Raw genomic sequence first — 13,840 nt, forward strand, 5'->3', positions numbered from 1 at the left:
CTGGGACGTTTCTGTACAAAAGTCCAATTCACCGACTCTGTTGACTGTAACGACTTTGACGGAAATACCACTGTCTTTGACTATGTTTACTACTCAATATTTTTTTTTTCCATTTTGAGCCAGTTTTAGAGGATGGGCCACTATGGGCCTTTAGGGCCATGGCCTGCTCAAGGCCTCAAGGGCCCGTGCCCCTGGTCAATCACAGGAAACCTTTTTTTTTTCATCGGCAACAGCCAACAAGAATCTAAAGCATTTGTTCTGAAGTCCAATCCACCCACCATAATTATCATTATTTATCAAATACAATTACAAAGCCCCTGCTCACGCACAACCACCACCAACTAATTCACTTTTGCATGGTCGGGTGAAATTATCAACCCAACTCCGTGAATCGGTTAGCAGTTAATTATTAATTATGAAAATCGGGTAAGTAATACCAACTCATGCCCAGCCCTGATTATCAAATACAATTACAAATTATCAATTATAAAATTGACAATAATTTCGATTGTTTAATCGATAATAACGTCGAACAAATTTTCCCTTTGAAGTCAGATATGAATCTAAACTTAGACCGTTAGATCTAAATATACATAAGTTTTTTACCAAAAAAGAGGACAAATACAACCAAATCACAATGCGTTTGTCACAAAGATATTGTTATCGTTGGGAGTCTAATGAGAATCTTCCAATAATTACATTTCACAAGTAGGGATAGAAACCATTGTTCCCAAAAAATCTCCATTACTCCCTCGTTTAGACATTTTCAGTCTGAATACTATTTGGAGAGGGGACAGGATGATGTGAATTTTGAAGTGGCAATTTGCAATTTTGGACAGGACCACTCACCATAGCACTAGTGAGCAGTGGACAACCAAAGGCACATGCATATGAGACAGAGAGACACATGACATAGCAAATACTACAATGACCATCAAAATTACAAATTGGTGATTGTATTGATAAAGATGAAAGGTAATATATATAATCATTTAAGCTAAGGCAATGATAATAAAGGTATCTAAAATTGAAGCTTTATCTGAGTCTTTTCTGCTTGGCCTACTTGCACCAGCAAATTTGTTCATGATTTCCTCTCCATCACATGATTTATAGATAGAAAAAGAAGGTATCACTATCACTAGTGATAAATAGTGATAACTATACACACACCCACTTTGCAATAGCAGATTAAGGACGTCAAGAATCTCGTTCAGGTCGAAAATTCGATTGGAATTTGGTACAGCTATGGATTTACACGTGCCTAGTCCATCCCGAATTTGGACTTAGTGGATAATCCAAAAAAGACACCACTTCAGAGTTCAGGATTAAAAAAAAAAAAAACTGTCCACACAAATCCAGAAAAAGAAGCAAAGAAATGCAGAGAACAGGATCATTGAAAATTTATCTATCTCATCAGTTTCTTCAATTTCTGAAATTTGGTTCAAATAATACACAAGGCTTATCAGAAATCAGAAGAGACGATTTCATCTTCAAATCTAATAAATATGTGAATTTCTTCACTGTGACAACGAATAACTTATAAATCCCCTATCTACATCTTCTGCTTCACTAACATATGAGTCGCGCCTTTGAGGGTGTCTGATACTTCTTTTCCGTGGGCAACACAATCTCGAAAAAAATTCTGCACCAGGCAGTTTTATGGTCTACCCCAGGAAATAATAGATGTTCGATCATTGTGATTTAGGTAAGCCAGTAAGCTTAGGGTCAGTCTGATAGTACACAACGTCGCCAGTGTCGCTAACATAGTGATCCTTTTTCAAGCTTCTAATCAAAACTCCAATTAAGTAAAAAGGCAGAGGTGCGGACTTCTCTGGCTCTTTGTAATATTTCCCGAGCACCGGCTTTGCTGCCTCAGTCTACAAGGTTAATATATGCAAAAATTAGGACAAGTAAATTACCAAACCTCTACTCTATTTGGCTTGAAGAAAAAAACTGACTTTGGTTTATGAAAGCTGAAGAGAATATATATACTCACTGCTTCAATTAAGTGATAGTGTGGGATTTGAGGGAAGAGATGGTGTATGACATGAGTTCCAATGTCATGGTGGATGTTATTAATTATCCCGTAATCACGATCAAGTGTCGTAAGCCCTCCCCTTAGATAACTCCATTCCTGTCCAAATAAGAGTGAAGATTTAAAGCATCATAATCAGAACATAAATTTCAGGTCAAACGAAGAAAAAACGTCAATACTGATCTTTTCGTCGTTGTAGAAGTTATGGTATGAATTGCCATTGAAAATCAACTAACAAAATTCCAACCTACACAATTTTCACGACTCTGATTATCTAAGTTATGCAAAAGAACACTGGGGAAAGGCAAAGCATACCTTTCCACGGTACCAAGGAAGTTTCTCTTCATGACCGTGGTGATGCAAGTAAGTCACCAAATCCAACCACATTACAAAACCCTGCAATTGAAGAAAGTCAACCTAAAGCATTCTTTAATTGGAAAAGAAAAGTATTTTGCATTCAAATATTTGAAGTCAAACATAATAGGGAAAGAAATATGAAAATTACCCAATATGGGACGCCATAGAGTTTAAGCAATTGAATTGGACCCATCACAAAGGATAAACCCACAAGCAAAGCAGCCATGGCAGTCCAACAAATGGTGGAAGTAATCACATCTTTCCTCTCATTTGGGACAAACAAATCACTATTTGGGTCAAAATGAGAACCAGTCTTCCCAGGACTTCTATTCCACTAAAATCAAATTAATTAAAAAAAAATTAATCAGAAATTAATTACAGAATATTGTGATAGAACTGAGTTCAATTAAGATAAGGCATACTTACAAGGTAAAAAGGATATGCAAACATTGGAAAAGGCAATTTAAACCGCAAGAATTGTGTCACATTATCCAAAGTCTTGTATATTTTCTCTGACAACTGCAGGGAAGACAAGGGACATACATATATATATTTTGAGGATTTAAGAGTGTTACAGTGGTGAAAGAGACAGAATGAAACATAACAAGAACAGATAAACTTGGAGAGAATTACAAACCGGGTGCCATGATTCATCATTCTCGACATGACCATGGTTTTGATGATGAGTCCTATGACTAATTCTCCTGCAAATTCAACACAGGAAGAAAAAAAAATGCATTCAATAGACAAATAATGCCACGAATCAAACAAAGCAAAAAAGCAAAATTGAGTTCTTTACCATCCATGGTAAGGCACAAGGATTGAAGAATGCAGCAGATGCCCAGCCACACTGTTTAGTTTTGGATCGTTTGAGAAACTGCCATGGCCACTGCATAACCAAATCCAATGTCAAAACAGAGAAACAAGAATTACATCAAACAACTAAACCAGAAACCTTTAAATATATATAGAGAAAAAAAAAGGCCAAGTTTTGAACAGAATAATGTAATTACCAGTCATGACCAAGAACAAACAGAGCCCAAAACATTGTCCCCTGAGCAAACCAATAGAGAGGCCAGACGAGCCAGTTATTGAGATAAGCCGCGGCTGCAGCCAACCCAAATACCACCACAACATCCCTAACAACATAGCTCATTGACTTCCAAGGATCCTTAACCCAACAATGCTTAGGTATGGCAGCTCTAATATCAGCAAGCTTGAACGGCGGCGGCGCGCCAGGATCAAACTCGGCTTCCTCTCCTTCTTGGGCTTCATTAACCCCATTGATTATCTCTTCTCTCTTATCCTCCTCATTCAGAGGCGCGACCCTCAATGGAGTACTCACTCTTAACCCCCAATTCCTCTCTCTGAAACACCCGCTAGATAATTTGATTGGAGAAAAACTTGGATCTATCGAACTCCTATTTAATTGCAAGAATCTGTGCTTTGTGTGGTTGTTGGAGACGGCACCAGTTCTGGGTCTAGGGAAATTCTGAGACAGAGGCTTTAGACCACATTCTGATAAGACCCAACTCGCCATTGAAGACCCAGATGCAGAATTCGGCTCCGGGTCTCCGAGAAACAGAGTATTTTACTTTATAGAACACAACCGTGAGGCCAAAAAAAATAGCAAATATATGACTGGAGATATGAAGGATGTAGATCAGATAACACTAGGTCTCTAGCCTTCTTTGAACAACCACCTCACGTTTCCTCTCCCTGATTGTTTTTCCTAATGCGAATGTTTCTTTCCTTAAACACAAGATTTGAATGACAAAGCGTTTCTAAGAGGAGATTACCAATATATAAACGGTAAAAGAACAAGAGGTCGGTTGTTAGAATTGGAGCGTGCGAAATTTCTCAGAGCCGCAGCACCAGTGGTGGCCGCTGGGTGCTTTTGAGTGTTTGACCAGTCTGGGGAAGTTTATTGGGTTCTTATTGGACCTAAAAGATATTTTAAGCTTCAAAGGTCAGTCCAACACGCATTTGACAGGCCCATGTTACACACGTGAGTTGAATTCATAGAAACCGTAGAGAAAATTGCAGCCCATGCTTTTATCGTGATTGCAACCAAATAGCTTACACGAGTATGGTGTATGGCCGGCAGTTTTTTTTTTTTTTTTAAATATTACTATATAACGACTAACTCATCCAAGATACAACTATATACTTATATTAGATCTCGTCCAGCATGAGAAACTTTGAGCACGTGAGTCCTCACGTCCCACACGCATGACGCACCAAGCAATTTAGGATCTTCAGTCCTTGTTGAATGACTAAAAAAATTTGCTAGACGTAGAAGTTTAACTTAATATGTGCATGGCCGGCACTTATAATTGTTTATGCTTAATGGTGGTTTAGAAGAAACAACTTAAGACTCACAAACTATCCCAATAAAGGATTAATAGATTGAATAAGGCAATAAAATTCAAAAGGTAAAGATATTAGGTAAAGCTAAAAATATTAGGCCTAATAATTTTGAAAGAAAAATTTAGAGCCATTTACTATTGGATTGGAAAATTACATCTCCATCCCTTCCATCCCTATCCACCTCTAAACCCCATGCCAATCACATGTGTTGTGTCTTTGAAATTAAGAACACAACGATTAAATTAGGCAATAAAATCACTTTAAAAGGTATTTCAAGTCGTATAAAATTCTATATTTACCGAATTTAAAAAAATACTACCTTACAATCCCGATCCGATTTTTATTTTTTTGACGAAATGCATTGAACACCCTCAATGGTTGGGATAATTTTTATATGCACCACTCGTTTTGAATTTATAAAAATTTGAATCATGTGCTTTGATTTTGTTGCATCGTAAATCCCTCCATCATTTGACTAACGGAAAGTATAAAATGACACCGTTTTAGGTTAATAAAATTGAGAAAAAACTCAAACAAAATAATATTTACTAAAATCACTCAAAATTAGTTGGATTCCTCTCCAATACCCAACTCATGAAGAACAACCATGCCCTCTCCATTGGCAGATTTTATGAGTTTAGATTCGTGAAGGGAATGGACCAATTTGAAATGACGAAAGAGGCCAATTACCCGATAATAGAGTGGAAGAAAGCACATATTTTAGGAGAAATGTATGGAGACAATTGAAACTTCTCATGTATGGAGTAAAGGTCAGGTCAACAAATTGGGTCATCCACTTCTGATGCCCGTTAAGGCCAGCGAAGGGTTGGGCTAGGTGCACGTCACCCAGGGAAGTCCAATAGTGTCGATCCGTCGCTAGAGTTGGGCGGATTGACCACTTTTCCGTTCGATGGTCCACAATTTCAAGCTTGATTTTCGGCCAATTCTCAATTTGCCTCGAGCTGTAAATGGTCGAAAGAAGTTTGTGGGGCCATGGGCTTCATTTTGATAGGTCGATTGTCGAATACAGTAGCTGGACAAAAAAAATTGGTGTGGAGTAGCGACAATGCTCCGCATGAGAAGGCAAAGAACGAAGAAGAAAGAAGAGAATGTGATGTGTTTCGTCACACATTTGTTCTATTTATTTTTGCGGCAGCACTATATATCCCTAATAAATTCAGTCATAATCAGCCATAACATATAATTAGACAACGTAATAACAAAAGTCAATGTAATTAGACAATGTAATAACGAAATTCAATGTAATTAGATAACATAATACTATTATGATCGATTATGGAAGAAATTGTTATGGATATATAGAATTTTTATTATTTTTGACCTTTTGAGTAAATGGTATTTTATTTGGGGTTTTTCCCCAATTTTATTAAAGTTAAAACTACGTCATTTTGTACTATACCCTTAGTAAATGACCATCATGGCATCATCAATTGGATAGAAAAATTAGTCAGAGCATCCACAGTGGTAACAATGTAATCCAGCACTTCAAAATCATTTTCTATTCTCCTCTCTCCTATGTGGCACAATTTAATTGGATGAATGGATCCCATAATGAACACTATTCATCAACACTTCATACCTTCCAACACTCTATACTTATTTTCTCTCTCTTCATTTTCATCATCTCTCTATTCATTTCCATTTTCTTTCTCTTTCTTTCCATCACATCTCTCTTCCTTTTAGAGTGTGTTTGGATTGAGGGACTTGTGGGAAGGGAAGAGAAGGGAAAGGGAAGGAAGAGAAGGGAAAGGGAAGGAAGGGAAAATACATTTCTCTCTCTCATGTTTGGATACATAAAAAAAAGAAAGGAAAGAAAAGTAGTTTAATTTACTAGTTTAACCTTATTTTTTATGTTTTAAGTATTATGTTCAAGGGTAAAATAAGTTTTAAACTTCTAAGTAACTTAATTAGTAATCTCTTCCCTCCAAATGACTTCATTTTGAGAGGAAAGAATTTTGACAAAAATTTAATGAAATCTTCTTCCCAAATCCCCTCAAATCCCTCCCCTCAATTTTTTATAAACTATCAAAACAAGGGAATTGGAAGGAAACTCTATTTCCCTTCCCTCCAAATCCCTCAATCCAAACACACTCTTAATCTTCACTATCTTTCTTTCCATCATCTCTCTCTTTCTTTTCATCACATCTTTCTTCGTTTTCATAATCTATTTCTTTACTATTCATTAACTATATATATACTCCAACTCTCAAGTATCATTTTTCTACAATTAAATTTTCAAGTGTCATTTTTCATCCATTGTGTGCGTGTAGCGTTATACTTATAAAAAAAAAAAAAACATTTCAAGTATTTGAAATACACTCCATTATATATATTGTGATGGTATAACACTATATTTATTTAAAAAATGTTATTCACAATGTCAAATATAACCCTATTATGGATGTTCTCAGGGCAAATGCAATGGGATTTAGGTTGCTGGGCCAACATTTTTGTTGGCTCGGTCTCACCTCTATTACACAAAAAGTCAAGTCAAACACGTATTCTAATACAGCCACATCAGCAAAACACAAATTTCTATACACTTTTTCTTCCCACACACTTTATCTTTCCACCCAACCCAACAACATTCCATTCCTCCATATTATCCACAACAAAACTACACCAAAACATCAAATATCAATACATCCACATCAGCAAAACACTTATCCCAATACAGCCACATCAGCAAAACACATTTTACAATACAGCCACATCAGCAAAACACATTTTACAATACAACCACATCAACAAAAGACAACATCTTTGTTGGCCCAATACCACTTCACCCTTACATTTGCCCTCATGACCCCAAATCAGAACAAGATGTTTTAAATGAAGGACAGGGTAGAAATTACCCTACCACAGTCATATGGTGCCAATTTTTTAGGTTATCCGTTTTGACGTTTTGTTTCAAGATTCCGTCATTCCGATTTGAGTGTCCTCGGGCGCATAGATTCGCGTGCCCGGTGCTTCAGCTTGGACTCATCTCCTTTTGCGTGCGTTGCTGATTACTTCATTTCGACAAACCATTTCATTCCAACAAGCTCGGCGTTCTCCGATTCTTATTGACCAAGGCAACCATGAACCGACGCTCATCGGAAAATCAAGGTTGGTTTTGCATTCAAAGTGTACGCGTTGTTTAAGATCGAAAACGAAGATTAAATGATCAACTTTAGTGTTCGAGTGATTTCTGTCGTAACAATTACTTCTCTGCCTTGCCCTCACTGGAATAACAGTTGACAGAGCCATACATCTTTTCTGGATAATGTCTTCAATTATCTGTTAATGGCTACTGTGGCTTCACCTGGAGGAAAAACAGTGAGCCATATTAGTTTGATCGGGTTTCAGTTATTAACAGCGGAGTTGAGCGATTTAATTTCAATCATCAGTATTGAATTCTTCTCATACTTCTATGTTGCAATCTTTCCATTTTTTATATTGGTCATAACAGATTGAACTATTAAATCATGAGATCAGGATTTGGAGAGTTATAATTCACACAAACCGTTTCTCAGTTTGCATCCTTTAAGTGGTTAAGGTTGTGATCACGCTGCAATTCCTTCGTTCTATGACGCTTACTTTACTGTTTTGCAGATGATATAGACAAAGGTAAAAGGAGTTCATATTTTGATTTGCCACCGTTGGATGTTTCCATTGCATTCCCTCAGGCTACTCCTGCATCCATCTTTCCTCCTTGTGGTAAGCAAGATTATCAATGGGCATGTGTATTAGGGTATGGCTGTCTGAACTATGTTTTGGGATATATCTTGGATTTTGTGGGCGTTGCTGTCCTATGGATCAGTTTTGGGATATTATGGATTTTGTGGATGATGTCTAGATTTAGTAGCTGCTGTTGTGAGCAATTTGTACAACTATAGCACATTGGGTTAGACTTGAAGTTAGATACTATGGTGCATGCGGCCTTTAGTTAAGATCCACTCCTTTGTAACTGTAGCATATTGGGTTGGATATGAAGTTAAACGCTTTGGGGTTTGCTTTTACTTGATATATCTTCTTCTTTCTTTCTTTTCTGGAAACTTACCTTTCTGTCTTCTGTGAAAAATTGCAGCTTCAGATTATTATAACTTTGATGATCTATTAACTCCTGAAGAGCAGTCTATCAGGATGAAAGTAAGAGCATGCATGGAAAAAGAAGTAGCCCCTGTAATGGCAGAGGTATCTTTAAGATGATGCCATCATTTTCATCTATGTTGTAAAAAAGGTAAACAATTCCCGTGCACAAGGCTCCCCTAGTGGGCGGGGTCGAGAACAGACAAGATATCTTCTGGCTGTTTCCGGGTTTTGAACTTGTGACCTTTAAGTTGCACCTCTGCAGCTTAAGCATTGGGTCATTTGTTTGCCTGTGTTTTCATAAATTCTGTCTAAACATCAAATCACGAGTAGAATTTGGCCGCAATGTTTATAAGTCAAGTGAAATATTTGGATTATGCGTCTTTCAGTATTGGGAGAAGGCAAAGTTCCCTTTTCATGTTCTTCCAAAGCTTGGTGCCTTGGATATTGTTGGTGGTACAATCAAGGTAATGTATCCTTCTGATTAATATTTCTTTACTTTGTTTTCCTGGTGTGGGATAGCAGGTAAATAACATATTCAGTTCTGATCTCAGGGTTATGGTTGTCCTGGTATCTCCATTACTGCATACGTTGTTGCTGTTGCTGAAGTTGCTAGAGTTGATGCAAGTTGTTCTACTTTTATTCTGGTTCATTCATCTCTAGCAATGCTCACTATTGGTGAGGTCTCAATATAATTTAAGAATACATTAAAATTTGGATCTACATGTTTTTAGCTAATTATGACCGTGTAACAATTTGTGTATTTATTGTGGACTGCCAAAAATAGCACTTTGTGGTTCAGAGGTGCAGAAACAGAAATACCTACCGTCTTTGGCCCAATTACGTACTGTAGCTTGTTGGGTTAGTATCTTCTTTTTGTGCACTTTGTAGCATCTATACAAAAGGTGGTTGTATCTGTTTTTGTCGAAGTCAAATAAGTCATTGAAATATATTTTTATATATCTGAAGGCTTTAACTGAGCCTGGCTATGGAAGTGATGCAAGTTCTTTGGAAACAACCGCAACAAAGGTTTGACTCTAGGCCTCTTATTCAATTATTAATATGTAACTTTATTCTCTCTCCTGTCTCATGTCTATTTTTTCATTGGAATGAATAGGTGGAAGGAGGATGGATACTTGAGGGACAGAAGCGCTGGATAGGGAACAGCACCTTTGCAGATGTATTGGTTATATTTGCTAGGAATACCACCACAAATCAGATAAACGGGTATGTGATTTCCATATGATATTCCAGACCCAGCAACTGCTGACACAGTGAATTTTTGTTGATATGACATTTTCGGTTACTTGATTGGAAACTGAAAATAGAATCTACCCTATTCGCTTGAAAATCATGCTGGAGACTTTTTCCTCATGAAGTATGTATACACACTGTGATTAGTATGTGTGTTCACGAATATGATTATGCATGTTCAAAAACATGTTCATCCTGCCCCATGCTAAGTTACCCAGACTCCTCATGACCATGGGCACTTGATATTGTGCTAATAAACTACTCTTTCTGAATGGAATTCTTCTTCTCACTTGATAAAAAGGTTATCAAAAGGACATAATTTTGTATCTATAGATGTTGGTTGTAGTGATATGCATTTATGGTGGGGCTTTCAAATGTAATAATGTTCCTCCTTATCATTGTCATCATCATCAAAGCCTCATTACAAAAATTTACAATATAAAGCTAAAGTATAAATAAATACAACCAGTGCACTAATTTCACTGGGCAAAACCATTTCACAATCACATGAACAATAGAGGGTGGAAAGTTGATCCCTGCCTCTCATTTCCAAAGCAATGGCATGAACCCAACATCTGTATCAAAGGAAAAAGCTTTTGTGGCAGCTTTCCAAGGGAGTATTGGACAAGCTGTCTCATGAGCAAAGCATATGCTGATAAAAAAAAATAAAAAAAAATGAGCAAAGCATATGAGCTGCAATTTTTTAGTTGTATATTCAGAAATTGGCTGACATAAGGGGAATTAGGAGATGAAGAAAGTAGGCATGTGACAGACTGAGATAAACTGTTGGACCCCTTAGGTCGTTTTAGATCAACCGTCTGCAATGGATGTTCTCCCTGCCTCCCATTTCCAAAGCAACAGCATGAGCCCAAAATCTATATCAAAGGAAAAAAGCTTTAGTGGCAGCTTTCCAAGGGAGTATTGGACAAGCTGTCTCATGAGGAAAGCATATGAGCTGCGCACTAGAGGTTGGCTATTTTCTAGCCCTATCTTTACAAATTGTCTGAAATAAGGGGAATTAGAAGCTGAAGAAAGTAGGCATATGACAGGCTGAGATCAACTGTTGCACCCCGTAGGTCGTTTTAAATTAACTGTCTGCGATGGATGTTCTTCTCTTCTCTACATTTCACTGGTTATTCTATGTCTGATTTGGTTATAACTGATAACTAGAAAGGGAAATAGTTGCCATGTTTGCTTGCTCTTTATCTTTACATTGCTGTTGTGGTGTGTTTCAGATTTATAGTGAAGAAAGATGCCCCTGGATTAACAGCAACAAAAATAGAAAATAAAATCGGTCTCCGGATTGTACAAAATGGAGATATTCTTTTGAAAAAAGTTTTTGTCGCCGATGAGGACAGGTTACCTGGTGTCAATTCATTTCAGGATACGAGCAAGGTATGATTTTTTGACCGCTTCCTCAGATAATGTTCCAACATCAATCATTTTCCATCGTTCTCACTTACTGTAATTATATTTTTAGTAGTCAACTAGAGAATGCATACTATGCCAATGCTGCAACCAAAGGTACTTGTCTTGAATGGCTATGTAATGTCACCAATTTGCAGCTTTTCTTCAGTGCCAGCCTTATAAAATGTCGATGAATATCATCATGATTTACTGCTGTAAATAGGGATTTCACATCAACCCTAAATTACTGTTGTAAATATGATATGCTGTTGTGAGTAAGGATTTCACATCGCCCTCATTTACTGAGTAAATAGGGATTTGATTGTATATTCTTTCCCTACATATAAGATATTATAATGACAATGTGCATAAATTAGGGAGCCTTAGCAGCTATCGGCTGACAAACTGTGTTCTATTTAAGGTGAAAGCTCTAAAGAGTAGAGAGAATTTTTTCCAGCAAACAGAATTCTTCGTGTTGACTTTGTCACTTTAGTATTAACTTGCCAAAAAGTGACAATTCTGATATGAATATAATTATTTTCTTGTTGCTCTTTAATGTCAATGTAGTTGAATATCATGTTGCACTTGGGCTTCTGATGTTCATGCTGCAACCTTGTTAACTGCTAATTGAAAACAGGTTCTGGCAGCTTCTCGTTTAACGGTTGTTTGGCAACCCGTTGGTATATCAATGGGTGTCTATGACATGTGTTACAGGTACTGTAGCATATTTTTTTTTCTTTTATTTTATTGAGGTTTTTTATATGACCATTAATAAGTTGCAAGTGATTTAAAGGTATCTGAAGGAGAGGAAACAGTTTGGAGCCCCATTGGCAGCTTTTCAGATCAACCAACAGAAACTTGTTCAAATGCTTGGTAATATTCAAGCAATGATCCTCATTGGTTGGCGCCTTTGTAAGTTGTATGAGGTCGGCAAAATGACACCAGGGCGTGTCAGCTTGGGAAAAGTATGATAATATTTCAAAGCATTGGGATAATTTTGGCCAATAGTGTTGCTTCTTGACCTTAATTTGGTTTTGAATTCACAGTCATGGATCAGCTTGAAGGCAAGGGAAACCGTTGCTCTTGGGCGAGAGTTACTTGGTGGCAATGGAATTTTGACTGATTTCCTCGTCGCAAAGGTTTACTTGCTTACCTTGTTATTCATAATTTGTTTCAATACTCTTCACAATGAGACGTTTGAATGATCTGGGTAAAACCTGAATCCAGTTTGTCTAACGTCAATGTCACAAAAGAAACCTTTTCTTTTGGGGGATAAGACAACAGAAAACATTCTGTTTGTTATTTATTTATGTTTTCTTTCCACTTGATCATGTGGCAGGCATTTGGTGATTTGGAACCCATCCACACATATGAAGGCACCTATGAAATCAACACCTTGGTAACGGGAAGAGAAATCACTGGTTTTGCTAGTTTCAAGCCACCTCCATTGAGCAAGCAGAGCCGCCTGTGAGACAGCGTAAAGTTGTAAGCCTTCTTGCCTCCCATAAGAGAGTTACAGGAGATACTCTTTTCAAAATATAATTCTTGCATATATTGTTTAGTATGGTATGTATCACTCACTATGGATCTGTAGTTGTCATTCTTGGGAGCAAGAGCAATAAATGACATGAAACTTTATTCTTAAAATAAATGTTAACTTAGTTGGCGGAATGACAAAGTAATTAAACTTAACATGGTTTCAGAGCATGAAGGTCTTGGGTTCAAATATGAAATGCTCCAACTGAGCAAGTTTCCTTATTGGATTGAATAATAAAATAATTAATCTTAATTGCTATTACATTTCGTCGTTGTGTTATACTGTTGTCTGCTTGTCCTTTTCCTGTTGAGGCACCTAACCTTCCTTGCATCAGACCAGCCGGTTCCAAGAATTACCCTCTTGAAAGGTATTCTGCATGTAGACCAACCCTTTGATCCGAATGTGACTCGATGCATATTGCTTTCCTGTGGCATTTCTGCCATCCGGAAGTCTATTGCAGAATATTGATACCGAGAAGATAAGCAACAAATGATCGTTTTCTTTATATTATTCAGCCAATTATCTCCATCTCATCTTTAATAAATTGATACCTTATACTCTATGTAGAGTCTAGATTAAGTTTACCAGACACATAAACAACGTATTTTATAACGTATACTCTAACGTATAATGTATGCTATGTATCAAACTGACCCCAAGTTATCTATTATCAGAAGCCAAATTACATAAATACAGTGTAATTTTGTAATTATGCTGTACATAAATACTTTGTTCTATATGGTAATACTATAATTAGTTGAAAAATACTATAATTAGTTAATTACAAT

General features: G+C 36.9%; 2 protein-coding genes across 3 annotated transcripts; one reads left to right on the forward strand and one right to left on the reverse strand.

Moving 5' to 3' along the window:
* Nucleotides 1-1,376: 1,376 nt before the first annotated feature.
* Nucleotides 1,377-4,252, reverse strand: LOC120012033 (omega-3 fatty acid desaturase, chloroplastic-like). The gene is made up of 8 exons (XM_038863269.1): nucleotides 3,406-4,252; nucleotides 3,192-3,281; nucleotides 3,030-3,096; nucleotides 2,819-2,911; nucleotides 2,541-2,726; nucleotides 2,351-2,431; nucleotides 1,997-2,134; nucleotides 1,377-1,877 (listed from the first exon to the last, which is right to left on the reverse strand). Exons 1-8 carry the CDS (start codon nucleotides 3,930-3,932, stop codon nucleotides 1,692-1,694), a joined length of 1,368 nt encoding a protein of 455 aa, XP_038719197.1. The 5' UTR covers nucleotides 3,933-4,252; the 3' UTR covers nucleotides 1,377-1,691.
* Nucleotides 4,253-7,648: 3,396 nt separating this feature from the next.
* LOC120013752 (acyl-coenzyme A oxidase 4, peroxisomal-like) lies at nucleotides 7,649-13,207 on the forward strand. 2 transcript variants are annotated; one of them, XM_038865683.1, is made up of 13 exons: nucleotides 7,649-7,891; nucleotides 8,378-8,392; nucleotides 8,853-8,959; nucleotides 9,244-9,321; nucleotides 9,409-9,532; nucleotides 9,642-9,715; nucleotides 9,824-9,883; nucleotides 9,972-10,081; nucleotides 11,344-11,503; nucleotides 12,153-12,229; nucleotides 12,309-12,480; nucleotides 12,562-12,654; nucleotides 12,855-13,176. In XM_038865683.1, the coding sequence occupies exons 1-13, from the start codon at nucleotides 7,864-7,866 to the stop codon at nucleotides 12,984-12,986; spliced, it is 1,230 nt and encodes a 409-aa protein (XP_038721611.1). In that variant the 5' UTR covers nucleotides 7,649-7,863; the 3' UTR covers nucleotides 12,987-13,176. The 2 variants fall into 2 exon arrangements, with proteins under 2 accessions (XP_038721611.1, XP_038721610.1); XM_038865682.1 differs by having other exon boundaries at nucleotides 7,650-7,891; nucleotides 8,378-8,482; nucleotides 12,855-13,207.
* Nucleotides 13,208-13,840: the final 633 nt, after the last annotated feature.

The sequence above is a fragment of the Tripterygium wilfordii genome, chromosome 13 (assembly GCF_013401445.1).
Source record: "Tripterygium wilfordii isolate XIE 37 chromosome 13, ASM1340144v1, whole genome shotgun sequence".
Taxonomy (NCBI): Eukaryota; Viridiplantae; Streptophyta; class Magnoliopsida; order Celastrales; family Celastraceae; genus Tripterygium; species Tripterygium wilfordii.

Coding starts and splice junctions, on each gene's coding strand:
- LOC120013752 (XM_038865682.1), top strand. CDS start 7,864: ATGAACCGACGCTCATCGGAAAATCAAG. Junction 8,483..8,852: donor ATCCATCTTTCCTCCTTGTG/GTAAGCAAGATT, acceptor GAAAAATTGCAG/CTTCAGATTATTATAACTTT. Junction 12,230..12,308: donor GTCTATGACATGTGTTACAG/GTACTGTAGCAT, acceptor AGTGATTTAAAG/GTATCTGAAGGAGAGGAAAC.
- LOC120012033 (XM_038863269.1), bottom strand. CDS start 3,932: ATGGCGAGTTGGGTCTTATCAGAATGTGGTCTAAAGCCTCTGTCTCAG. Junction 3,282..3,405: donor TTTGTTCTTGGTCATGACTG/GTAATTACATTA, acceptor TTGGTTATGCAG/TGGCCATGGCAGTTTCTCAA. Junction 2,432..2,540: donor TCTATGGCGTCCCATATTGG/GTAATTTTCATA, acceptor CTTCAATTGCAG/GGTTTTGTAATGTGGTTGGA.